General features: G+C 53.5%; 12 protein-coding genes across 12 annotated transcripts; 6 read left to right on the top strand and 6 right to left on the bottom strand.

Annotated features, from left to right (window-relative positions):
* Positions 1–39: 39 nt before the first annotated feature.
* On the bottom strand, positions 40–2,088 carry J4E85_006208 (uncharacterized protein; the record flags this gene model as incomplete). Its single annotated transcript, XM_051470448.1, has 6 exons — positions 40–383; positions 444–634; positions 690–1,025; positions 1,071–1,829; positions 1,877–1,971; positions 2,023–2,088. 6 exons carry the CDS (start codon positions 2,086–2,088, stop codon positions 40–42), a joined length of 1,791 nt encoding a protein of 596 aa, XP_051325936.1.
* Positions 2,089–2,431: 343 nt separating this feature from the next.
* On the top strand, positions 2,432–3,389 carry J4E85_006209 (uncharacterized protein; the record flags this gene model as incomplete). Its single annotated transcript, XM_051470449.1, has 2 exons — positions 2,432–2,683; positions 2,745–3,389. 2 exons carry the CDS (start codon positions 2,432–2,434, stop codon positions 3,387–3,389), a joined length of 897 nt encoding a protein of 298 aa, XP_051325937.1.
* A 51-nt stretch (positions 3,390–3,440) lies between these two features.
* J4E85_006210 (uncharacterized protein) lies at positions 3,441–4,165 on the bottom strand (the record flags this gene model as incomplete). Its single annotated transcript, XM_051470450.1, has 2 exons — positions 3,441–4,007; positions 4,064–4,165. The coding sequence occupies 2 exons, from the start codon at positions 4,163–4,165 to the stop codon at positions 3,441–3,443; spliced, it is 669 nt and encodes a 222-aa protein (XP_051325938.1).
* Positions 4,166–4,572: 407 nt separating this feature from the next.
* On the top strand, positions 4,573–8,234 carry J4E85_006211 (uncharacterized protein; the record flags this gene model as incomplete). Its single annotated transcript, XM_051470451.1, has 2 exons — positions 4,573–5,064; positions 5,115–8,234. 2 exons carry the CDS (start codon positions 4,573–4,575, stop codon positions 8,232–8,234), a joined length of 3,612 nt encoding a protein of 1,203 aa, XP_051325939.1.
* Positions 8,235–8,786: 552 nt separating this feature from the next.
* On the top strand, positions 8,787–10,442 carry J4E85_006212 (uncharacterized protein; the record flags this gene model as incomplete). Its single annotated transcript, XM_051470452.1, has 3 exons — positions 8,787–8,953; positions 9,007–9,467; positions 9,526–10,442. 3 exons carry the CDS (start codon positions 8,787–8,789, stop codon positions 10,440–10,442), a joined length of 1,545 nt encoding a protein of 514 aa, XP_051325940.1.
* Positions 10,443–10,942: 500 nt separating this feature from the next.
* Positions 10,943–11,864, top strand: J4E85_006213 (uncharacterized protein; the record flags this gene model as incomplete). The annotated part of the gene is made up of 2 exons (XM_051470453.1): positions 10,943–11,415; positions 11,480–11,864. The coding sequence occupies 2 exons, from the start codon at positions 10,943–10,945 to the stop codon at positions 11,862–11,864; spliced, it is 858 nt and encodes a 285-aa protein (XP_051325941.1).
* Positions 11,865–12,057: 193 nt separating this feature from the next.
* J4E85_006214 (uncharacterized protein) lies at positions 12,058–13,802 on the bottom strand (the record flags this gene model as incomplete). Its single annotated transcript, XM_051470454.1, has 3 exons — positions 12,058–12,454; positions 12,517–13,619; positions 13,674–13,802. The coding sequence occupies 3 exons, from the start codon at positions 13,800–13,802 to the stop codon at positions 12,058–12,060; spliced, it is 1,629 nt and encodes a 542-aa protein (XP_051325942.1).
* A 1,539-nt stretch (positions 13,803–15,341) lies between these two features.
* J4E85_006215 (uncharacterized protein) lies at positions 15,342–16,738 on the bottom strand (the record flags this gene model as incomplete). The annotated part of the gene is made up of 2 exons (XM_051470455.1): positions 15,342–16,504; positions 16,624–16,738. 2 exons carry the CDS (start codon positions 16,736–16,738, stop codon positions 15,342–15,344), a joined length of 1,278 nt encoding a protein of 425 aa, XP_051325943.1.
* Positions 16,739–17,291: 553 nt separating this feature from the next.
* Positions 17,292–18,941, top strand: J4E85_006216 (uncharacterized protein; the record flags this gene model as incomplete). The annotated part of the gene is made up of 1 exon (XM_051470456.1): positions 17,292–18,941. One exon carries the CDS (start codon positions 17,292–17,294, stop codon positions 18,939–18,941), a length of 1,650 nt encoding a protein of 549 aa, XP_051325944.1.
* Positions 18,942–19,164: 223 nt separating this feature from the next.
* CCT7 (T-complex protein 1 subunit eta) lies at positions 19,165–20,990 on the bottom strand (the record flags this gene model as incomplete). Its single annotated transcript, XM_051470457.1, has 4 exons — positions 19,165–19,274; positions 19,322–20,678; positions 20,731–20,897; positions 20,945–20,990. The coding sequence occupies 4 exons, from the start codon at positions 20,988–20,990 to the stop codon at positions 19,165–19,167; spliced, it is 1,680 nt and encodes a 559-aa protein (XP_051325945.1).
* A 450-nt stretch (positions 20,991–21,440) lies between these two features.
* On the top strand, positions 21,441–22,081 carry J4E85_006218 (uncharacterized protein; the record flags this gene model as incomplete). The annotated part of the gene is made up of 2 exons (XM_051470458.1): positions 21,441–21,467; positions 21,518–22,081. The coding sequence occupies 2 exons, from the start codon at positions 21,441–21,443 to the stop codon at positions 22,079–22,081; spliced, it is 591 nt and encodes a 196-aa protein (XP_051325946.1).
* A 268-nt stretch (positions 22,082–22,349) lies between these two features.
* J4E85_006219 (uncharacterized protein) lies at positions 22,350–24,645 on the bottom strand (the record flags this gene model as incomplete). The annotated part of the gene is made up of 2 exons (XM_051470459.1): positions 22,350–24,447; positions 24,500–24,645. 2 exons carry the CDS (start codon positions 24,643–24,645, stop codon positions 22,350–22,352), a joined length of 2,244 nt encoding a protein of 747 aa, XP_051325947.1.
* Between the last annotated feature and the right edge of the window lie 591 nt (positions 24,646–25,236).

Raw genomic sequence — 25,236 nt, forward strand, 5'->3', positions numbered from 1 at the left:
TGTTACTCGCACAATGATAACGGCTTCCAAACGCAAATACTACTCTGCAGCAGGAATCGCATCCAACGCCCTCTTAAACGTCTCGACCAACTTGCTTGTCTCCTCCAACCCAACACTAAAACGAATCAAATCCGCTTCCACGCCCCATTTCGCACACCAATCCAACTCGCCATAATGCGCCAAAATGACATACGGCGAGCTGAGTGTAAAGTTTGTACCCAGACTAGGTCCTTTCACTGTATCGAGGTTGTCAAAGAAGGCGATGGCGTCGGCTTTTGTGTAGAAGGTGGCGGAGAGGAGGCCGCCGTAGCCACCGGACGGGTTGCGGCATTTCTCATAGAAGGGGCGCGTTGGTGAGGTTTTGGGGTAGTTTACTTGTTTGACTGGAGGTTGTGTTAGATGGGTGCTGGTTGAAAGAGATCAGGCGTGGAAAAGGTACGTACCGCGAGGGTGTGCGCTGAGTACGTCGCAGATGGCTTCGGCGTTGGTACCGATACGATCGATTCTTGAGACGAAGTCACGGCTGTTGCGCTCGAGGAAAATGCTGTCTTCGGCCCAGTGGTTGTCTTCGTAGTCTTCTTCCCATGTGCGCTTGAGGAGGGCGTAATTCTTTGCTTTGGGGTTGAGCACCAGTCTGTACATTCCATGTTAGTGCGTGTCTTTCGTCAGTGGCCAGGATTGATGCTCACCCTCCACCCATGACATTGCTGTCTCCGCTGAACACCTTGGTCAGACTGCTGACGACAACGTCCGCATACTGCAAAACATTGACATTGATGAAGTTGCCAATCGTCTCATCTACGACTACGCAGAAGTCGTACTTGTCGGCTAGTTTGCGTATGCGCTCTAGGTCCGGGGATCTGAGTAACGGGTTTCCAGGGAACTCGGTGAAGAGGGCGACGAATCTCTCGCCACCTTCTAATCGTTGCTCGAGGTCGTCCAGCTCTTCTGATGAGCCGAAGCCGTAGAACTGTGAGCCGGGACCAAACTTCTCGGTGATTTTCAAGGTGTCGATGTATGGGAAGCTGAAGCTATTAGAGTGGTACAGACGCGGAGACTGAAAAGCTTACCCATAGACGATGGCCCTCTTTGAGCCCTTTGCTCTGAGTAGATTCCTGTGAGCGTTGAAGATGGAGCTCATTCCCGTGGGGTACAGATAGACGTCATCTTCGGAGAAGCCTGCTACTGGCCTCTTCCTTGCCGCGTCATGATCCAGGGTCATTGCTTCCGTCAAGCTGACGTCCGCTGTTAATGAACCTGCAATGCGCCTTCGAATGGCCAACTTTGCATTCTTGGTTTTTGAGAGATCCAAGTTGCGTCCGAATCTTTCTTCGACGAACTGCGAAGGATCTTGCACTTCTCCGTTGCCGTTGGTGGATGTGTCCGAAGCGCCCAGGTCAATCGACGTCTGCTTCTGATACCGTCTGGGTCCTTTGCACACTCTTGCTGGCTGGTTGACAGTGGAAGCCTCTACCAAAATGCCCTCCTTGAAGAGCTGAGAGCAATACTCTGCTCTACGACTTGAGACACCATCTCCGGAGTGCTGCCAAAATGTCTTTGCGATGCTGAAGCGATCTTTTGGGAAGAGGACGGCTGATACTCTCGGTGAGATAATTTGCAATTCGTCAGAGCGAGCTCTTTCAGCTGCCGGTACGAAATCCAGAATCCGAACTTGTGACGCATCCAGGTCTGGTGCTTGTCGCAAGAAGAAGTCTTGACACCTTGATGCCGTGGTGTTTGTGGGGAATAGCATTGCACTTTCTCCCTCTTTCCCATGCTTCTCGACGATTGCAGCCGCAAAGGCTTGTATGATCTTATGTATGAAGAATCTTGTCGTGGTTAGTATACGTTCGCCATCTGTCTCGCCACACAGTACCTAGGGTAGCCAGTCTTCATTTTGCTGATGACCCATTCTTCACCCTCTTCATATCCAACGTTTGCCCGCCATGTCGGCAGTGACACACTAACGGCCTGCCTCTTATCAGCCTATGGTGTGGTAGTCAAGAGTGAAGTTGGACGCACGTGCTCAGTTGCCGGCGGCAGACTCTCTCCGACTTCTACATCGTTTTCCAGGGCCATGGGCGACATGTTGCAAGCACGACCGAGAAAAAATGTGGTAAGGCAGGACTAGAGAATAGCGAAGACACCAGTAACGGGGCAGGTAAATGAGATGTAATGGCGCAATGACTCCCCAATTGCACCATGGCTTATTCCAAAAGCCGATTAGCTCCGACTTCGGCACTTGGGTAGGAAATTTAAGGTTATCGATAATGCAGCGTCACTTCCTCCGCGTCGCAGTGGCAGTCCGGAACGTCAGCGCATCCACATATGCACCCTCGACTCGCACTGGCCCCACTTTGGCGTTGCTTTCTTCTGTAAGGGTTCAGCCTAGCTCTCGATAGCCAGACACCTGAGCACCGCGAGCACGACCATGGACAACCTCACCCCTTCCGACCTCTTCTCGCCCTCCAAAGCGCGTCAGCAGCGCGCACAAGCCCAGGACTGGGCGCACATCGACTCATGGCTGTCGTACAAGTATGCCGGGCGCACGGTGCCGACGTTCGAGCGCAACGAGGAGACGCTCAAGGTCCTCCGCGAGCTGTCCATGGCAAATGAGCGCGCCGACGAGGAGAGGACCGTCATGGAGCGCCTGGAGAGGGAGGCATTGAAGGAGCTGGACGAGGTATGAGAACTGCAGGTCCGCATCAGCTGCCGCGCACCGAGCACCCTGCTCACAACGGTAGGTCCCAAGGAACGAAGTCGACGAACGCATCCTGTCCAGGCTGCAAGCGAGCCTTACCCCCGAAGGCGAGCAAGCGCTCGATGCACTCGCATCCACAGCTGTGGCTCTCAACCTACCGACCGCCAACCCCGAGAGCATCGCGCACGCTCTCATACAGCACACGACCGCCTCGCAGAACCTCACGAACCAGCTGCAGCACATCCACACGCTACAGAGCTACCTGGACAAGCAGCAAGCTCTCCTTCGAACCCAGCTCCACGAGCTCCAAACGAACCCCGCCTTCGCAACGCCGTCCAACCTCCAGCGCCAGACGACCGAGCAAACGCGTCAGGTTAAGCACCTACGCACCAAGATCCGCGAACACGAAGACAAGCTCTCGTCCCTCCAGTCGTCGCAATCGCGCAACATGACGCCGGGGTCCAAGAACGTTGGATCTGCCGAGGCTATAACCGACATGCTGGAGCAGCAGAAGGCTCTTGATGAGCTTCGAGAACGCGTAGAAGGCTTGGAGAAGCAGGTCGCAGAATTCGGTGGCTTGCCTGCGGACAAAGAGGCGGCCAGGAAAGAGGTGGGCAAACTGGATGTTAGGCTTGACGAACTACGGAGGAGACGGGATGAGTTGTTCGAGGGGCTGGTAGGACGGTAGTGATACAAGACGGCTATAGAGACTACGCTACCCTTCGAATCCCATCTCCGCCTACACGGGCGCGTCCGTCAGCGGCACATACTGCACACCATACAACTTTTGCCGCTCGAGACTTCCGTCCTTGTTCTTGTCGATGACATAGATATGCTGCGTCCCGCCTTCCGCGACCGGAACGAAGAGCCGGCCCGGAGCTTTCAGCTGATCGGTCAACGCCTTGTGGTGCACAGCTGCTGCAGCCCCAACATGAATAGCATCGTACGGCGCGCCCTCGGCCCATCCTTCTCGCCCGTCACCAGTCACAAACTTGATTTGTCCCGACTCCAACATCTTCCGCCCATCTTCTGACTTGCCCATATTCGCGTTCGCCATGTCGTTCAACGGCTGGATGTGGTCGATGCCAATAACCGTGCCGTTGGGCGCAACGAGGTTGGCGAGGACAGCTGTGAGGTAGCCCGAGCCAGAACCGACATCCAGGACTTTGGCCCCGGGTTCGAGATAGTCGAGGAGTGACTCGCACGCTGAAGCATGCATGTGTGGTGCGGAGATGGTGGCCTTGTGCCCTAGGGGTTGAGGAGAGTCATCGTACGGTTTGGCTGGGGCAAAGTGCGCGCGATCAACCTAGCGACTGTTATCATACTTGAACATGTTGGCTCATCAAACATTCGCAGCCCTACCCGTAACATGGCATCTTTAACACGGTCAGACCGGATCAGCTTGTTCTTTACAAGGTTGGTAATTAGAGCTTCGTTAGTCGCCCCAGAGCTTCGCCAAGCCATGCTGAAAGCTTGACTCTGTGCAGTTACAGATTGGGGCTTGAAGAAGAGGGAAGGTCCGCGTACGCGGTTGAACTTAGTCGAAAGAGGCACCGTGGAAAGCAGTACTAGGGGAGCAAGACGAATGGGGATGATTTAGTTAGACAGAGGTATGCTCATATAATCAAAGACCAGAACAAGCTTGAGCCTAACGCGATTATGTGTGTCAAGAGCTCATGATGCATGCACAGCAAGTACACCGGTGTACATGTGGCAAGCGCGCCCAGGTTACGAGCTCGTGGAGCTGTCAAAGAGGGGTGCGTGTGATGTAAACGCGCCATAACTAATCCCTGCTTATCGATAAGCCTCCGCTCCCAAAAGTTCCAGAGAAATTTCGCGTCGCATGCGCTCACACCTCACGAACCACCACCATGGCACCTCCCGCGACAAAACGCAGAAAGCTCGAGCACAGCGACTCGGAGGACGGCAGCGAAGGAAGTTTCGCCGATTTCGACGGCGACAACGGTGGAGTCGCGCTGGATGGCAGCGATGCCGAGGATGCGCTCGACCACAGCGATGCGGAGATGGACAGCGCAGAAGAGGTCCAAGACGACGATGATGAGGATATGAGCGGGGAGGAAGCAAACGACTTTGAAGAAGAAGAGGACGTCCACGAGAGCAGAAAGCAGACGACTGCCGGCAAAGCGACGAGCGCGTCCAAGCCGCCCAAGAGATCTGCGCCCAGCCTGCAAGACGGCGTATACACTGCGGAATCCTTCAAGTCGAACATGTTCAAGCTTCAGCTCGACGAGCTGCTCGACCAGGTCAAGCTGAAGTACGGTAAGAAGGAAGCTCCCGCAGAGAACGCGATGCGCACCCTCAAGACCATCATCGAGCAGATACCCAGCCGCGAGCCATTGCCAGTATGTGAAGAATGCTTCGAATGGGGTCAATACAAGCTAATCAACCGTAGATTGCTGAAGCCGAGAAAGCGCTTAAATCAGCCGGTGTCGCGGTGCCGTTCCCCAGTCCTCGCCCTCCCAAAGACGCCCTGTACAAGCTGCAGTACGAACGACCTGCGAGCATCAACGCGACCGGCAGTTACCCGCTCAAAACTGCGACTCGACACGACGAAGGGATGTCAATTGATCTGGTTGTGACAATGCCCAGGAGCCTGTTCACAGACAAGGATTACCTGAATCACCGATACTTTTACAAGCGCTCGTACTATCTGGCGTGCCTGGCTGCTGGCATCAAGGCTTCGAAGGAACACAAATTTCAATCATCCTTCGACTTACTGAACGGCAATCAGCTTCAGCCTATCCTAGTTGTACGACCGAGCGGAAACGGCGACGCGGACGACTTCTCGAGCTCCAAGTGCCAGATCAACATCCTGGTCGCGGTACCGGAGAACACCTTTCCGTCAAACAAACTGCTGCCCACCTCGAACTGCGTGCGACCAAAAGGCAGCGACGACGAAGCTTCCACCAAGACACTCACTCCAACGCCATTCTACAACAACACACTACAATCGGATGCCAATGTCACAGCCTACCTCAAGCTTCTTCACGGCACCGCTTCAAGAGCTGATGCGTTCAAGGATGCTTGTATACTTGGACGTGTTTGGCTGAAGCAGCGTGGCTTCGGTAGTCAGATTCGCAAAGGAGGTTTCGGAAACTTCGAATGGGCTGCGATCATGGCTATACTACTGCAGCCAAACGCTGGCACCGGCGCACAATCTGTCTCTTCAGGATTCAGCAGTTATCAACTGTTCAAGTCGACGTTGCAATTTTTGTCCCGAGGTGATCTCACGAAGAAACCGTTCATCTTCCAAGCCACAAACATCAACATACCCAAGGCCGAGACTGCGCCTGTCGTGTTCGATGGCCCTCGTGGACAAAATATCCTGTTCAAGATGACACCATGGTCCTACACGCGTCTACGATCCGAAGCGAAAGCTACCGTAGATATGCTCAGTGACTCTGTGTTCGATCACTTCGACGCGGCATTCATTCTGAAGACGGAGTTGTTGAAGTACCGTTACGATGCCACACTTGAGATACCTCTTGCGTCGCTTGGACTCGAAAACGCCGGTGAGGAATATGACCAACGCGTCAGCGAGACTTGCAAGAAAGTACATAATAGTCTGACTCGCGCGCTTACCGACCGCATCTCGGCTTTGTCATTTACCATGCCCGAAGAAGAGTCGTGGTCGATATCCTCGCGACGTCCCCAGGAGAAGCAAAGCAGAAGCATACTTGTCAACTTCGCTACTGATCCCGCCAACGCCACTCGCACTGTCGACCACGGTCCTTCTGCTGAGAACAAACAGGAAGCTGCAGCATTCCGAAAATTCTGGGGCGAGAAGGCGGAGCTCAGGCGCTTCAAAGATGGCAGCATTCTTGAGAGTGTTGTCTGGGCTGTCAAAGACGCATCTGTTTCCGTGATCGAACAGATCGTACTCTACATCCTTGGCAAACACGTGGGTGAGAAAGTGGCGCAATCAGCCAAATTCTCGAGCGATTCGTTCGGACATCTCATACCAGCTGGTCGCATGCAAGGACAATCTGGGACCGCGCCATTCTTGCCCATCATGAACGCTTTCAGTGCTATGGAGAAGGACATTCGAGATTTGGAAGAGCTCCCACTTCGCCTTCGCCATTTGAGGGCCGCCGACCCACAACTCCGATATGCGTCTATTGACGTTCCTGCTGCAGGCCATACTCCCGCCTCTGTCGTATTGCAATTCGAGGGTTCTGGTCGCTGGCCGGACGATTTGTGCGCCATACAACGGACCAAGATCGCTTTCCTGCTCAGGCTAGCCGAGCTTCTATCTAAGCTTGAAAATGGCTATGTTGTTCGCGTGGGCATGGAAAATCCGTCACAACCAGCGCAGAACCAAGCATTCCTCGATGTTACCGTCGCTGCAGGCTTCACATTCCGTATCCGCATCTACCACGACCGTGAACCTACGCTATTCGACCGCCAGATCAAGGACAAGTCATTGGATGGACCATCAAGGGAATCCGCTGCTGCATCCCTGGCACTCTACAAGCGCGAGTTTGTTCAGTCCCCTATGCATTCGCAGGTACTACAGACATTATGTACCCGTTTCTTGGCCCTCTCGCCAGCCATACGGTTGACGAAGAAGTGGTTCGCATCGCATCTTCTGGCTCCGCACTTCTCGCCTGAGCTTATTGAGCTTCTCGTCATCCGCACATTCCTGCAGCCGCACCCATGGCCTGTACCCACGACCGCAACTACTGGCTTCCTACGAGCTTTGTCTTGGATAAGCCGATGGGACTGGAGACATGTCCCATTGATAGTCGACTTCTCGACAACGTTCTCCGCAAACCCCGCAGATTTGGAGGACACCACATCTAAGGGCATGAAGTCTGAAGATCTCGACCGGTTACGGACGCGCTTCGAAGCATGGCGTCGCATAGATCCAGCCATGAACCGCGTTGTGCTCTTTGCTGCAACAAACCTTGACGAAGAGGGCACAACCTGGACTGATAAAGCGAAGCCTGAAAAGGTTGTTGCTGCACGTTTAACGGCGTTGGCAAAGGCGGCTACACAGGCTGTTCGAGCGGACGAAGACCGTCTGCTGAAGCATATCAACAACAGCAAAGATGTTGCTAAGTCACAGAACACATTCTCGCCCGAAGCACTCTTCACGCCCGGTATCTCCGACTTCGACATCACCATAATAATCTCCCCGAAACACACGCTCAAGCAAACCAAATCCAGCAAATCCACTCCCAAATTCAAGAACCTCGACCTCCAGAAGTCCACGACCAGCTCATCACCGGCCGCACCACCGCTCCCGCAGCTCTTCGCACAAGACCTACTAGAAATCTACGGCGATGCCGTGCTCTGGTTCTGGGACCCGGAGACACTGGACAAGATCGTCGGGCTGTGGAACCCGGTTGTCACTGCGCAGAGGAGCTGGAAGGTCAAGCCTGGATGGAACAGTGTTCTCGTGGCTGGCAAGAAGGATGACGTTGAGATTAAAGCGAATAGAGAGGGTATTGTGCATGAGATTAAGCGGTTAGGTGGGGAGCTTGTTAAGAGCGTTGAGGTTAAGGCATAGTTTGTAGGGTGGTGGACGATAGTGACAAGACATATAGGAGATATTTCGAAGGAGTAGTTCAGTGGAAGCAATACCCAAACCAAAGTATTCTTTTCGATGCAGGCATCACGGCGCATTGTTTTCGCTAACATATCTTGCATCCTTAGTCCGCTATCAATACCACCATCTCTGCATATTACCAGGTATAATCAAGTTTCTTCCGAGTAGAACGCGGCAGCAATCTCAACAGTACCAACAACACACGTGACGAAGGTCATAGCGTAGTGTTTTAGTATACAGATTCCGTGGAGTTCGGCCGACGTCACGTGAGCGCTTCGCTCAATTTGGCGTGAAGGATTACGCCCGCCTTAAGAACCCGCTTCCTTTGGTCCTGGCGGGTTAGTGCGTTGGTACGCCGTTTCTGTTGTATTGGATTACGCTAGGTGGATGAGGGATAATAGAAATTTAAAGAGACGGTGCGTGGATGAGGAAGGTGCATATAAATAGGATGGTGTCCTGGAGGGCAGAGTAGACAAGACCGTCGTGGTTTCTGCAATGTCTCCAAATGCCGGTATGAGAGAAACTATCCTGAAATCAACTTTTGGGTCTTTCGTGGGCGTAGAAGAAGATGGATTGAGGAGGTATCTCGGAATCAAGTACGCCGAGGTGAAGAACTGGCTCGCAGCGCCCGAACTCATCACTTCGTATGGCAACAAAATCGTCGATGCTACACGATACGGGTAATTTACCCTCTTGCTTTCCATCCTGCAGGGCTGCATACTAACTACACCAGACCACGCGCCCCAGCACCAGACCTCTGCACATTCGAGCAGTCCACCTTGATCCAATGCACCGTCGGCACCGCACCCGAAGTTCCCATGTCCCACTCGGAGTGTCTCAATCTGAACATCACCGTCCCGTCTCTTCCCACGGAAACCGGCAGTGCCCTGCCAGTCATGGTATTCATTCACGGCGGCGGCCTCATTATGGGCGCAAACTCTTGGCCGCAATGGGATCCTGCACGTCTTGTTAAGATGAGCGCCGATATTGGCATGCCAATAGTTGTCGTCAGTGTGAATTACCGACTGGGGGCACCGGGGAACCTGACGAGTGAGGAGTTGAGAAGCGCTGGGTATCTGGGGAACAACAGTCTAAGAGATCAGAGGTGTGCTTTGAAGTGGGTGAAGAAGTTCATCGGTGGCTTTGGAGGTGATGGAGAAAATGTTACCGTATTCGGGGTTAGTGCCGGTGCTGGTATGTTATTACAAGTCGTTATCTCAACGTGGATTGCGAGTGTGCTAATGTGAGACAGCCTCCGTATTGCATCATCTGAGTTGCAAAGAACCATTGTTCAGACGTGGGATCAGCATGTCTGGGACACCACTCATGCTCAAACCACTCTCACCCGCTGTGGCCGAAAAGTCTTACAAGGCTGTTCTGCAAGCCCTGGGACTCGAAGACGCTTCCACGCATGATCGTATTCAGAAGTTACTTGCCATGAGTCCCGAAGACTTGGTCCAGAAGATACCAATCAAGATTCCACTCGCTCCATACCTGGATGGCGACATGATTCCCGAAGCGCCCTCATTCGCGAACTTATCAAATGGTACGCTCCAGAGCTTGCACAACACTCGGTGCGAGGAGTTGTTGATCGGCTCGTGTGCAGACGATGGAAACGTCTTCTATCTCATGGGTCTGGGTTCGCGTCTTCCTGGCATCGCATCCGCAATCCATACATCCTTCTCCCGTAACCTCTCGGCATCGGTTGCTCAAATCGTCTTATCTGCATACGGTATCGCACCTTCAACTCCAGACGAAGAGGCCATGACATCCATCATCAATTTAGGAACGGACATCGCGTATGGGCTTCCTGCATCGTACTACGCGCGCGCTTTCAAGGGGAGGGCTTCCTCGTATCTCTTTACTGAGCCCAATCCCTGGGACGGCATGTTCAACGGGAAGAGCGTGCATTTGATGGATGCAGTATTCCTGTTTCAGAACTTTAATGAACATATACCTGATCAGGCGAAGAAGACGGCCAGGAAAATCGCGGAGGACTTTGTGGCTTTTGCGTACGGGCGGGCTGGTTGTACTTGGGCGGAGGGTCAGACTAAGATATATGGGCCAGACTCTGGCGATGTTGACAGGCTGGAGACATTAAGACAAGAAGGAGCTGTCGATCTCGATGAGGTCAGTGTGGCGTGGGATTTGTTTGTTGCTGGGAAGTAGCGAATGAGAGCTTCTAAGGTCTGGTTGGCCACATTCGTGTCGAGCACCCGAGTTCTCTACTTGGTCAGTCACAACAGCAGCAAAGGTTGCGTGGTTGTTGCTCATCTCATATCCTCTAATGCATTTCGGCATCGGTTTACCGAAAACGAAAATGCACGTCGCTCGCGAGTGTCCGCCGAGCGCTTTCACCCCCGCACGCCCCATGCAGTTTAGTGCGGGGTAAACTCGGCTCTGTACTCAACTCCCGACGTGCAGTATGTGGGGTCTTCGAGCACATCCCCACGCCCCATAACCCCAGCGACGACGATGTTTGCCGCGCAGCTTAGCCGGGACGATGTTTCCGATCGGCAAACATGCGAGAGCGATGGTGTAGTAAGGCATACCACGCTATTCTTTGACGGCGCATGGTATTTTCTTCCTTAGGAACTCGAGCATTGATCTTGCAAAGCACCATCAACCTCAAGCCTCGAAAACGCTGAAGCAATCAGTAAACAAACGACATGTCGAAACCAGTATCCATTGTGACAGGCGCCGGCTCCGGCATCGGCGAAGCAGTCGCAACCCACCTCTACAGCAAAGGCTTCAAAGTTGTCGTCGCAGACCTCAATCCCTCGTCCGGCGAGCGCGTAGCCAGTGCCCTTGGACCTGACGCCATATTTCATCAAGTCGACGTCTCATCATACAAATCGCAAGCACAGCTCTTCAAGCGCGCGTATGAATGGGGCGGCAACCGTCTGGACTTTTGCCATGCCAATGCTGGTATCGATGATCGACAGAACATCTTTGAGGATATGGACAAGGAGGAGCTGGATGAGGACGGCTTGGTCAAGAAGCTGAATACGAAGACTATGGAGGTCAATCTTGAGGCCGTCATCCAGGGACTGTGGCTGTTCAAGTATTATGTTAGGAGAAGTAAAGAGGCGGGTGGAGGGAAGGGCAAGTTTGTTGCTACGAGCAGCGCAGCAGGGTTATAGTAAGTCGTTTCCCCCACACTTCTCAGTGCTTGGAGAGACTCAAGACACTAACGAGACCCTCAGCGCCATGACACAATGCCCCCAGTATACCGCCAGTAAATACGGCGTGATCGGTCTATGCCGCGCCTCAGGCCCCGTCTTCGTCAAAGAAGGCATTACCGTCAACGCGATCTGCCCTGCCTTCATCCCCACAAATCTCTGCCCACCAGAAGTCGCGGCGCGCTGGCCCAAAGAGCATATCACACCTTTGTCTACAGTGAACAAGGCCATGGACGCTTTCCTCGCAGACGACAACTTGACAGGCCAGGCGGTGGAGCTATCACAGGAGAATATCTACTTTAGACAACAGGTTGACTATCCGAATGAGAGTCAGCGTTGGATCGGCTTGGAGAGTGATAAGATCTGGGATGTGGGGTACAAGGAGCCGCCGAAGAGGGCAGGGTACTAGGATTGAGAGTTGTATCAATCAAATGTCAAGTTATTGGCAGACGCGATGTGTTTGGGTCAACACAGTCTCGGTGGTTCAAACTGAACCACAAGTTCGATGTCATGCGTTTGTGCATGTTCTTGAACTCGTGGTTGAGTTCGAGCCACCTAGACTGTCTTGAGTCATCATCTCTATGAATACCAAACTACCCAGGTCAATAGTTTAACCCTTCCTTTTCTGCCTTCTCACTCTCCTCCCTCATGACCTTGGCATGCGTCTCACTCCTCGGCCTGATCTCGCATTCAAACGGCTCTGGTACACTCATAAACCCTGGCTCCATCTTCGTATTGACTTCCACCTCCTCTCCATTTTTCCCTTTCTTCTTGTTGAGGTTGAACCCCCAAAGTACGCGCGATACGTTGATGAAGAGCGAGCGCTCGGCGACATGGACACCAGGACATCCACGCCGCCCCGCGCCATAGGTGAAGTGATCGCGCTCCAGAGGATCGGGACTGTTCATGTAGTGTGCCGCAGACGCAGTGTGGTTTAGATAGCGAGATGGATCGAAAGCCGTGGGGTCAGACCAGAGCGTTGGATCGTTGTGTATCGCCCTACAATGTGAATTAGCTAAACAGCACTCAGTAAGACGATGGGAAAGGAAGAGAAAACATACCACCAATTCAACACAACAACACTTCCCTTAGGGATAAACCACCCCTCATACCAATCATCCTCACTACTCGCATGTGGCATGCCAAACTTGTTCACCGGCCTCCACCTCAATACTTCTTTGATCACACTCCTCACATACGGCAACTTCTCCTCATCCTCCCACGTCGGCAGTCTGTCTCTACCAATCACTCGATCCAACTCTTCCTGCGCTTTCTTCTGCGCCCCAGCAAACAGCACCATGCAAAGCACAAAGTTGTTCAGCGTCGACCCCGTAGTCTCAGACCCCGCTTCAATAAGCCCACCACACGTATACGCCGCAGCCAGATCATCAATCCCCGACTTCTCAGGCCCATTGAGGTAAAACGTTTTCGTGAAGCAGTCTTTCGCGACACCAGCATCTGTGTCTTTTTTCAATTTGTTCCATAAGTCGAGGTACACTTTGCTGTCTTGTTCACACAGCTTTTGCCCATGTGCTCTCCAGTTACCGAACAGCCATTGTGGGAGTGAGGCTAGCGCGGGAAAGGAATCAATAGCCCACGCGCCGGGTGCGGTGTTTACAGTAAAACGGTCGATGACGCCGTAGATACGTTTTATGAGCGGGTCATCCCAGCTGGGTATGCGGTAGCCGTATGTGACTTGCATGATGACGCTCGCGGAGTAGCGGCGGTTGATGGACATGAAGTCAGCAGGGTCGCGCATTAGTTGTTGCAGCAGGACTTTGCTTTCAAAGTCTTGCACCGGTTGATAGTTCGTGCTTGCTGTTAAATTGAGGAGCGCATGGCTGTGCTTGCGGATACTGCGCCACCTGGGCCCGTATTGCATGAAGAGTTGGCGGCGGCCCGCTGATAAAACGTCCTGAGCCATGGGGGCTGGGGCGCGGGAAGAGTAGATGTTGGATTTCTTGTCCATGAGGTCTTTTACGGCTTGCGGTGAGGAGAGCCAGATGTAGTCTGTTCCGCCGATCTTGGTGTGGAACACATGGCCGTACTGCTTGCGCCAGGCGATGGCTTTCTCGCGGACGGCTTCGGTGTCTGCCAGTTCGAAAAGGGATCCGACGAATGGGTGGCCCTTGGGACCTGGTGGGAGATGTCGACGTCTTCGGTCCTGCAGTCAGATTTAGCGATGATACGAGACGGGTTATCTCATGGACTCTGTTACTTTGATGGCGTTGGGTACGACAATGAAGTATATAGTCAAGAGAAGAAGTAATGGTGTTGTGGCAATCAGCCCAAGTTTAACGATAAAAGACGATTGCGATGTCGTCTGGACAATGTCGAGGATAGCCATTTAGGTATTTGCTGTAGCAACGTAGAGAAAATCGGTAACCACTTGAAAGCCCACCCCGAAGCACCTAGACAGTAACTTGTAATGTGACTTTTCTGTTAATATAACCTTTAGCTTCAGACTTTCCAAACTTTAACGTTCCTGTTCGTGAGGATGCATAGTTCCAAGAATTGGGGTATACCTAGGTAATTCGTGGACCCTGCAGCTTCCCCGCAACATGGGCCCCACAAGCCGCTGTACCCCAGGATTCTACAATAGGATGCTAGTGAGACCGGGTCGGCATTGGGGATGAGCGAAAGGTTGTGAACAACCAAATATGCCTGGACGGTAAAAGGTGTTCAAGGCAAAACGATTCGAAAGCCGCAACACCCAACACCCCATCCTCACCATGTCGTTAGAACGCGACGCCTCCGGCCGAACATTCATCCACCACCCTTCCGGTCAACGAACCCACTACATCCTGAATGACTTTACCGACCCATGGAAATCGAGAGAAACAATCTTGATACAACACGGTTTCGGGCGCCACGCCGCCTTCTGGTACCACTGGATCCCCGTTCTATCTCGCAAATACCGTGTCATACGACGGGACTTGCGAGGCCATGGACACTCCAGTTACCCGAAAGATTCGGAAGTGTATGATTACTCTCTAGAGACGATCCTAGGAGAAATGGTTGATACGCTTGATCAACTTGATGTCGAGAGAGTGCATTTCCTCGGCGAATCGACAGGGGGCATTCTGGGCGAGATATTCGCGGCGAAACACCCAGAGAGGCTGCTGAGCTTGACAGTTTGCTCTACACCGACTTATCTACCTCCAGTGGCTTTGCGGCTATTCGCTTTCGGTAGGAAGGATTGGCCGACGGCGTGCAGGGAGCTTGGGTCGCGGGGTTGGGCAGAGGAGTTGTCGCGCATTCCGGGGACTATCCCTGTGACGGATCCGCAGTATCTTCCGTGGTATTTAGAACAGATTGCTGTTAGTGACGGTGAGGGATTGGGCCAATACGCAGAGTTTCTGTCGACGTTGGATGCGAGACCGTGGTTGGAGAGGATAAAAGTGCCGACGTTGATTCTGTCACCGACACAGAGTGCTGCCGTGAGAGTCGAAGACATGAAAGCTTTAAGGGAGAAGATCGAAGGAAGCAAGCTCGTGCTTGTCGAGGGCCCTGGACATGAGATATATGTCACTCAAGCGGAGCAGTGTCAGCAGGCGTTTCTGGGATTCCTGGAGAATCTGGACAGGGATATCACTGAAGGATAAATTAACCTAAATAGTAATGGGTGTTTTACATTATGGATTGCTGCATGTATTATGCGCAAAACGTACTCGCTGGTATCGCTGTGGACCATTTTGACGGCTCAAAAAAAGAACGACCGCCCAATGTCTGCATCAAACGCCGTCAATGCAAGTGTGAGTGGGTTTTACCATCATGCTCCTAATGCGCCGCTATGCAATAATCATAAAACATGTGAAGCCAAAAACGTGAATGCTCGGTGCGAAGTGTAGAATGCACCGGGGTGGGTGGTGTGAAGTGTGGCAGATCATGCGTCCTGTCGCTCTCGTTCTCGTCGTTCATTCATATCCAGGGCCATCTTCTTGCTAAACTCGTAACAACTGATCATGATGGCGCATGCCGGTGCGATCTTGAGACATCGGGCAGCCCAACCCTTGAACAAACCTGGCATGCCTTGCTCGCGGTAGATGTGCATCAGGAATCGTGGCATGGATTGGTCTTCTGGCCGTGTCGAGTTCGCAATGTCTTTAGCGGTCTCGCCCATGTGCCGCGCGACTTGTTGTCTTGTCTTTCCGACGTCGAATGGGGTGGTGACAAAGGCCGCGACTGCTCCTGACGTAGCACCAGCGATGAAGCTATCGACTAGTGTGTCTCTGTGGTTTTCCTGACTTCGAGATCTGCTTCTTCGTCGTACCCTCTCCTCACCACGGCCCATGCGGAACTCGAAACCATCGTTTCTTGCCTCTCTCCGTCCTCGTTGGTCGGTCAGAACATTTCTTGTGGCTTCATAACCCCACCAGTAGAAGGCCGAGAAGGGTACGTCGCGCCAGAGGGTCAATGTGAGGCCCCGCCATAGACTGAAGACTCCTTGGTTGCCGACCATGTCTTTCAGTCCGTCCATTGTGTCTCGAAAGTGGCCGGCGGCGGTGGCAGTGGAGTTCGCTGCCTGCATTCGCGTTCGGAATATCTCGATCGGGCCTACCGCTATCGCAGCGAGTATCCGCGCAGTCGCTCCTGCCACTAATGGTATGTAGGCATCGGATACGGTTTGTCGTAGGGGCGAAGCTTGTGCGGTGCGTAGCCAATCGTATCCGGCGAAGTAGATGACGTTTGCAGGTACTGCCATGACCAATGTGGGCGACAGTCCTCTCCAGAGTGTCCGCGGACCCTCATTCTGTGCGATCTTGCGTAGCCCGTCCCATGTGCTATTTATTGTTTTCCGTTCGACCTCCTCTACCGCACAGCTCAGATCGGCGGGGTTGATGGGTGCCATGGTAGGCCCCGCCACACAGAAGGGTGCCTTGTTGTTCATCCAGAAGACTTCTCTACAGCAGGACGATATGCCGAGGTTGGGGGGCAGATCGCGGAATTGAGTGAGCGTTGCGCCATTGTACCCGCGCGGCCGTGACGCTGTGCTCGAGACGGTTTCTTGTGATTGTAAACGTACGCGGACGACATCGAGGGGTGTGACTGGTGGGTGTTAGTATCAACTTCCATGATGCGAGTACCCGAATGTGCAGAGTTCAGACGGGATAAGAACAACGCAGTCGGAAAGACACATGTTGAAGAAATGTGCAGATATTGCATACCTAGTAACGACGTGAGGACACTGCCAGACACTGCCGACAGCATCTTTTGTCCGAGCGACACATCGCCCACACCGCTCGGGTCCGCTTCCTCGGCTCGCTGGGTGGCCGTGGCCATGGTGCCGGTGGTCGGGATGGCAGCGGAACGGCGTGTTACCTCTCGGCGGTGAGGGTGGTGGTGGCAGAGGGCTGGATGGGCAAAAAGGGCGTACTGCGCATTGTTTTCTGGGGTGATAGGCAGGCACGAGTGGTGACGAAGGCGACGGGAAGCTTTGACGCAAGGACTTAATTATCGGAAGGAACTACGCACTTTTGGCGCGTCATTCCCGCGCCGCCCACGTTGCGCCCCCGCCGAGTGATTGGACCGCCGGCCGAAAGTCAGAGGAAAGGGCGCTGGCTTATCAGATGGCGCATGGGTCGGGGCTAGATCATGCATCGAGTGGCGCCCTTCATCGCCTCGCCGTGGCTTCACAGGCCCCTTCATGCACGCCTAATCGCTGTGAACGGAACATTGTCCTGAGTCACACTCCGTTGTATCATGTATTCTTACTAAAAGCCTGCTGCTAGCCTCTGCATTGTACCCTGCACGCCCTATTGCCATCGACACCTGCGACTTCGGACATACCGCATCTAACCGACAAGTACTACCGATCTTGGCCAAGTTTGTTACCATGGACCAGAAGGACGTTCCCACCAACACCGAGGCCGAGCTTGAGTCTTTCCGCCAGAAATGGAGAGAGGAAGTCACTGCCCGGGCCAAGGGTAAGGCGCCTGCATCGTCGGCATCCGCGAAGCCCACCGCTACTTCCTCATCCACCGGCAAACCTCATCCAAGCAAAAGCAACGCGCAGGATGCTCAACATCACACTCGTACTCGAAGTTTGAGCCTAGAAGGCGGTGACGAAGTCAACTCATACACGTATCACAATCTGGGCGAGAAGCAACATGGCCGGAGACTTGACGAGACCAGTGCCCAGACCGCTGCCGCTATTGCTGAGGAGGCAGAACCAAGATCGGCATTAGAACACTATGAGAAAGCCGTAGAGAAAGAGAGTCAAGGTAGTTTGGGTGATAGCGTCGATCTATACAGAAAGGCGTTTAAGCTTGACTCGGGAGTCCAAGAGACCTACAAGGCAAAGTACTTCCCGCCCTCATACTTCAAGAAACTCAAAGCTGCACAAGCTGCACAAGCGGCAAGTGCAGCGGCTTCATCAGCTGCTCCGAAGCCCCAGGACCCCAACCCATCCAATGCCTCTGCTACAGTGCCTAATACCGCCCACCACTCCCTACATGGCCTCTCGCCCTCGTATCAGAATTTGATCAGCGAATACGCCAGCACCGCCATCCTCGGCGAAGTACCACCAACAGAATTCAGTCCCGCGCCTCCATGCCCGATCTCCAACATCCCAGAAGAAATAATCGTGGAGATTCTGGAGCAACTTGCCGTACAAGACATAGCATCATTTGCCCGTCTAGCCCAAGTATGCAAACGCCTTGCATACCTAGTAACCACCGAAGACCGCGTCTGGAAACGACTTGCTATCGGACCTGAATACGGCTTCGCGTCCATGCACTACACCTGGTCATGCGAAGTAGGCGGGAAACCCCTCGAAGACGACCAAGCAGGCGGCATCACGCTAGGTACCGCCAACCTCGACCTCTCCGACAGCGAAGAGACAGAACCTGAGTCTGAACCACTCCCTCCAGCACTTCTGACCCAACTTCTCGTGCCGACCCCCTACCCCACCTACCGCGTGCTCTTCCGTCAACGCCCGCGCATCCGCTTCAACGGCTGCTACATCAGCACAGTAAACTACACGCGCCCAGGACAAGCCGAGCCCACAACCTCCTCCTGGAACTCACCCATCCACATCGTAACCTACTTCCGATACCTACGCTTCCTCCGCGATGGGACGTGTATCTCGCTACTTACCACGACTGAGCCCGCAGACGTAGTGCCATATCTCTACACCGAACACATCCGTAAGAACCATCACAACCTACCCAGCGCGCCGATGAAAGACGCCGTGCTGGGCCGCTGGCGTATGAGTGGACCTGAACCGGGTAGTGGAGAACAAGAGGGCACGGTCCATATTGAGAAACCGGGAGCGACGCCAAAGTACATGTACAAGATGGCGCTTAATTTTGGTAATGCGGGCAGAGGGGCTAAGAATAACAAACTGGTTTGGCAAGGGTACTGGAGCTATAATCGGTTGACGGATGATTGGGCCGAGTTTGGGCTGAAGAACGATCGTGCGTTTTACTTTAGTAGGGTTAAGAGTTATGGGATGAGTTGGGATGAGAGGGGGATCAAGGAGTAGGCGTCAAAGATGCAGAGTTGAACGTTAGCAATGAAGGACTGCCAATAACGGTCGCTGAATGGGCAAATAGTTGTTAGAAGTCCATGAACGTGCACAGACGTGTGAACGTGATGTTGTTCAATTCTTCCTTTTCGCATTATTCATAGACAGCTGTCTCTACGACGTGGCGTAGCATTAGCGTGTCCGTGTTGTGGTATACACTCCTTCTCTTGTCTCTGTGTCTTTACCGTCTGGGCATGCCGCGGCCACGTCCCCTTCCGCCGAGTGCCCTTTGGGCGGCGCCTGGTGGTAGCGGCCTGTTGGGTGCCTGTGGTTGCTGTGACTCCTGGTTCTCTGCTTGTTGTTAGCACTTGCTTACGACGCGACATGGTTTCACATACTGATTGTCTCGTCAACGCTCAAGATGAGGCAGGCCGCCTCTGTCGCCGCCTGCAGAGCGTTGACCTTGACCAGACTAGGCTCCCACACGAACTTCTCCATGTTGTTTGCTATGCTCTCAGTTGTGAAGTCGACACCGGCCCAGATGTTGCCCTTCTTGTGCTCTACGCGAAGGCGGTTGAGGATGTCCGTCGCGTCGACACCGGCGTTGTCGCACAGTTGCCTAGGAATGACCTCGAGTGCCTTCGCGAACGCCTTGATGATGGGTTGCTGCTTGTGCGGGATGTTACTGTCGGCGTAGTTGTGTAGGTATGATGAGATCTCCATCTCGACGGCGCCACCTCCGGCAACAATGTTCCTGTTCTTGATCGCACGCTTGACGATCATGATCGCGTCGTGTAAGCTTCGCTCGACCTCGGCGATGAACTGCTCTGCGCCACCACGGAGCACCAATGTGCAAGTCTTGGCCTCTGGGCAGCCCTGGAAGAAGTTGAAACGCTCGCCACCGATCTGTCGCTCGTCGAAGGATTCGCAGGTTCCGAGATGCTTACTCTGGATGTCGGAGCAAGTAGACTGGAGGCTCGCGCCCGTTGCCCGGCAGACACGGTCGAGGTCGTCTGCGGCAACTCGTCCGGCACAGAAGATGTCTCGGTCTGCAAAGTACTGTGTCGCCAAATCGCCGATGGGGAGCTTGCTCAGAACAACCTTGGCACCCGTCTTGTATAGCGCTTCCATCTTGTTGTAGATGATCTGCCACTCTGCGTCGACGATCGCCTGGTATTCCGAGACCTGCTCCACCCGTACCTCAGCGTTGTCCTTCTCACTCTTGAGCTCGAGTTCGACGTTCAGGCAGACGATCTTGGGCTGCTTGAAGGTCTTCGGTTGCTGCTCGAAACCGGCGTATGAGAAGGTCTTCTTGAATGCGACACCGTTCACGAACAGTGAGTCCTGGAGAGCACCACCAGTAATCTTCTTTACTCCGATGAGCTTCTCGTTCAACTCGTCCTGGTCGAGCGAAAGTACGGCGTCCACGACCATCTTTGTGAAGAAGTCGGCGTTCCTGTGAATGAGCTTACTGCTCATGGCGGTCGCGGCGAGCTTCTGGAGGGTATCCCGCTGGTTGCCCTCGGCGGTGTCCACAGCAATCTCCATGATCTTGTTGACAGCAAGATGCGACGCTCTCCGCAGACCCTTCATGATGGTCTGGCTGCTGACTCCCTGCTCGACAAAGTCCTTGATCTCCTTCAGTATCTCTCCGGCGATGACGACAACGGACGTGGTACCGTCGCCCACTTCGGCATCTTGCGATCGTGCGATATCGGTGAGGACGCGGGCGGCGGGGTGGACGATGTCGAGAAGCTGCATGCAGTCAGTATTAGTGTATATGATAAGATTTTGTGGCATAATCTACCTTCATGACGGTGGCGCCGTCGTTGGTGATTGTCTGCCTGCCATTCTCGTCCACCATGAGCAGATCACCGCCATACGGACCTAGGGTGCCCTTGATCGTGGCCTGCACAGCGAGGCAGGCGTTGATGTTTGATATTACCTGCCCGCGACCCTGTGACTGATCGGTACCTGAGGCTGTAAGCTACGTGTGTATCAAAAAGTGTCGAGGCACCTACCCTCCCGCAACACCACAATGGTCGGTGTTTGACCGCCGAACGACATGCTGGCTGATGGTGCGAACACAAAAACTTGGGTTCAGGTCGTGGAAGCTTTGGAACTCGAACAAAGCTGGCGGTGTAATGTGAGGGGTATGCGCAGCCGTATGTTTCCAACTTGTCTGCGGGGAACGCGTTCCCGTGAATTTTCCATTTCCAGGGCACGTCCGTCTCGTTGCCAAGGCCGTCCGTGCCCTTGTTGACAACCTTCTTCCGACCTTCTCTCAACCTTCCATGCGTTGTGCCACAGTACGCCATCGCATAACCCCCAAACCTCCAGCCTGCATTCCCCGTCGTCGCAGCATCCATACGATCAATCCCGTGCTGCGTAGTGACTTTGACACGGCACATGTGACTTCGTGACCGCTTCGTCTCATAGGGTGAACCTATCGCAGGACTTGCCATTAGCCCCGATCGCATCCACAGACTCTCTCCCGTAAGCGCCCATTCTACGAGCATGCCGGCCAAGACATCTGCCAAGAAGGTCAGGTCATCCCGTACTTGTGGTCTTTAGTGGCACTGACGTGTGTATAGATGGCGCCCACACCCAAGCCAACGGAGGATATCCGCCTACGTCGTCTGGACCGTCGTTCTAAGGAGAGTGTAGAGAAGCAAATATCGCTAGCCGAGACCATATCGCCTTTGGATACATATCCACCATTACTGCGCATTCCATCTGAGATCCGGAGAGAGATCTTCCGGTACGTCTTACCATCGTCAAACAAACGCTTCATTCTGTACACCGACTGCGACTCTCGATCCATCAACAGAAAATGGAACAAGAACTGCCGCCCGCATCCAGATAGACATTTGACTCTGGACATTCTGCGAACGAACCGCCTGATCTATCACGAATGCCTACAAATCATCTACTCAGAGAACCAGTTCCATTTCTATGCATTTAATTATCTACCTGTTCTCGACTTCATACGCCATCTCAGTCCTGAAGCGAAGAACCAAGTCCGCAATGTGCGGCTTACGCCTTTGACGGATAAGCAGGATGATCCGCCGGCGTCGCACGATGTCTTCTGTACCGTCATGCATGACTCTCTTCCTGGACTCAGCCAACTGCAGGCAGATCCCGTTGTCTTCTTCTAGGAGGACGGCTAGCCTTTCCTTCAATTTCAGTTCTCCACCTGTCCAGTCGTCGCATCTAGGTACATAGGCGAATCTACGAGGATGTGACCTTGCGTATAAGGCATACATGAGACATTCGATCATTGTATGGCAGCCTTTTTGTCTCCAACGTATGGCACGATCAAAACTATTCGATGATGCTGACCACTCTAGACTTCCTGTGACCCCAATTACTGATCACGCTGGAGATCAGTCACCCGGGTCCAAATCTCAAGCTTAGATGGCCTCGTTATTGATGACTGGACAGCTCAGCCGGCATGGCTGCCGTGCCAGTGAGCCTTTTCGACCTGGAATGTTCTTCAATGATCGCCAGGAGATCTTGATGTTCCGAATCAGAGGCAATGTCATAAGGGCTCTTGCCCTCTGCATTCGCTTGAAACGGATTTGCTCCTCTCTCGCATAAGAAGGATGTCACTGTGGCTCGAAGATCCAGATCCCATTTGTAGGCGCCTGTCCAGAAAGAAACAGCTTGGTGCAGCACGGTTCCCCCGGATGTCGTCATCGGTGCATTGATATCCCATCCGCGGTTGAGCAAGACATCCATGACTGCGATGATGCGGCTTGGAACGAGGTGCTTGTCGGCATCCGACGTGGTCTTGATCAGCCATGAGCGACTCATAAGCTGTCCGGCCAAGGTCGACCAGGTGTCCGGCTCGGCTGGCACCGCTCCATTGGCAGTGAGCAAGTCGACCATGGCCACTTGTCGAGCGCCTACAGCGAAGTTGAGCGGCGTTAGAGTTGTTGAGTAGCCAAAAGGAACTTCGTTGACGCTGAACCCCGCTTGGATCAGGGTCCTCGCCATAACCACTTCTCCCAGCAGCGCGGCGAAGTGTAGCGCGGTGACTCGCTCTGGGCGGCCCCGTTTGCGCACACTCGAGCGCCAGAACCCCTTCTTCTTGTTAAGGATAGCTGTCAACGCTCCATGATCTCCATCGCAAACAGCCTCTTCGGTCCGATCCCTTGGTTGGCATCCGACTTTACCAAGGATCTCTTTGCGAGATAAGGGCTTTCCCTCGGATGTCGCCATATGACTGGGTTCATCCGAGCTCGGAATCACTGGTTCTGCTTTTCTCGGGCTAGGAGAGTAGCCCTGTGTCCAACTTCCATCCTCTGACGGCCTCCATTCTACTCTGTTTGATGCAGAAGGTTGCGATTTTCCCATTGGAGGGCTGGAATCCACCAGAGTCATGTTCTCGGATATAACACTTCGAGGCGCTTTCCAAGGCCGAGCAGCCAGTACCATGGACACAGATGCTGAGTCGCTCCCAGTAGGTTCTGGCGAGGCTTCCAAGCTTGTTTCGGAGAGTCTGCTGCGAGGTCGCTCTCCTATCGCATCGGTCTCGGAGGGTCTCGCACGCGAGAGAAGCGAAGAAAACTCAAGGTGCTCTACGCTCGTTTGCAGCGATTCTTCGACTGCCTTCAAAGAGGCTTCTCGGTTTGCCTCCGGTATCATGGCAAGGCAGGATTTCGCAAGCGCACGGTTATTGAGCAAGACGTAAATGTGAGCCATAAGAGCCAAGGACTCCAAAGACGAAGCATGCCGTTTTCCCAGTAATCGTCTTCTTGCTTGTAAGGCCTTCTCGCATTCGGCTCGTGCACGGTCGAGTTGCCTCATTCGGACATATAACTGAGACAGCAAGTGCGTCGCGTTGTGAATGCATTCACGTTGCTGATCAGAGTCTGCTGGCTGATTGACAAATCCGATCAGAGCTTTTGCCGCATCTACAGGTTCCTGAACGTGGTAGGCGCAGACTGCAAGCCTGTAGAAGAGGCTGAACACGTCACAGAATGCGCGTTGGCGCGTTGACAGCCCTTGCAATATTCTGAGTGCTTCTTGGAGTAGAGAGTCCGCCTCGTCCCAACTTCCGGAATCGAAGGCTTGCGAGCCTGTGCTCAAGGCCGCTTTCGCGAAGTCGGTGTCCAGATCATCGTCCGAGTCGGATGTCTCACGCTCTTGTACACCTTGAAGTGGAGCCGCACCTCGCAAGACACTGAGAGCTCTCCTAGGGCTCTTTGTTGGCACCGACTCCTTTCGATCTTCTCGTATTGCTTGGATAGCCTTCATCCATGGCAGACGATCGCTATCGCTAGAGACCTTGGGTGAAGTCTGAGCTATAATGTCTTCCCGTGGGTTGGCTTCCGGAGTATTCATTCCTTTCACGATAACCTCTTGCGCATACTGCATCAACGTAGCCTCCGTATGAGAATACCGCCATGGCGGACCGACCTGGGATGATCGTTGTAGCTTCTTAACCATTTGTTGAAGCTTCATGACGTCAGGTGCAGGACGTCGTTCGGCCTGAATAGGCGCAATATAGGAGAGGACCCTGGGAGACGATTCAGCGGTTGAAAACAATTTTGGTGCAAGGAAGGACCTACGCCTGAATCAGAAGTAACGTAGTTCTCAGATTGTCGCTGTGTCTGTGTACAGCGGCTCCCATTTCTTCAATCTGCTCCTTATTGTTGTGCAGCTCGACAAGGCGTTGCGGCTGGAACACAACGCTGGCCTCTTCGGCCTCTTCCATCCTGACAGCGCTGACGAATGAGTTCAGGCTATCTATAGTCTGACTTGCATCCTCGACCTGAGTTGCCAGGCAACTCCACATTCGACCATCTCCATCATAGGGTGGAGGTGACCCTGTCTTGGTCTTGCTTGCGACTTCTGCCAGTTTGAGGTGAATCTGGTAACACTCATTCCCAAGCGACTTCACCTCCCCCACAAGATTGTCAAGGGATGCATCGCAATGTTTCGCGTCCAGGTTGAGTTCGGAAAGAGATACAAACAACGCCCAAGCCGTTTTGTTCAGAACCGAAACTGCGGAAGATGCATCCGCCGGTGTGGTTGCAACTCTCTCCATCGCAGATGGTCGATATTTGCATTGCGATGGGTGTGAGGCCCAGGAGAAATCAAATTGCTGGCTGCGCAGACGCTATGCTATGCAGTGTGACGTGAAAAGTACCGATAGCTACACAGGTCGTGGCTTACGCCATGGAGCAGTAGATCATGCGGTGAGCCTGACCGGGAGAACTACTCAACGCTGGAGTACACAGCGACGCCGATCTTGAACTTTGCCGTCCAATAGACACATGGAAGAAATATTGAAAGTCTATACCAT

This window comes from Alternaria conjuncta (genome assembly GCF_024043145.1).
Source record: "Alternaria conjuncta strain BMP 0040 chromosome Unknown scaffold_8, whole genome shotgun sequence".
In the NCBI taxonomy this organism is placed as follows: domain Eukaryota; kingdom Fungi; phylum Ascomycota; class Dothideomycetes; order Pleosporales; family Pleosporaceae; genus Alternaria; species Alternaria conjuncta.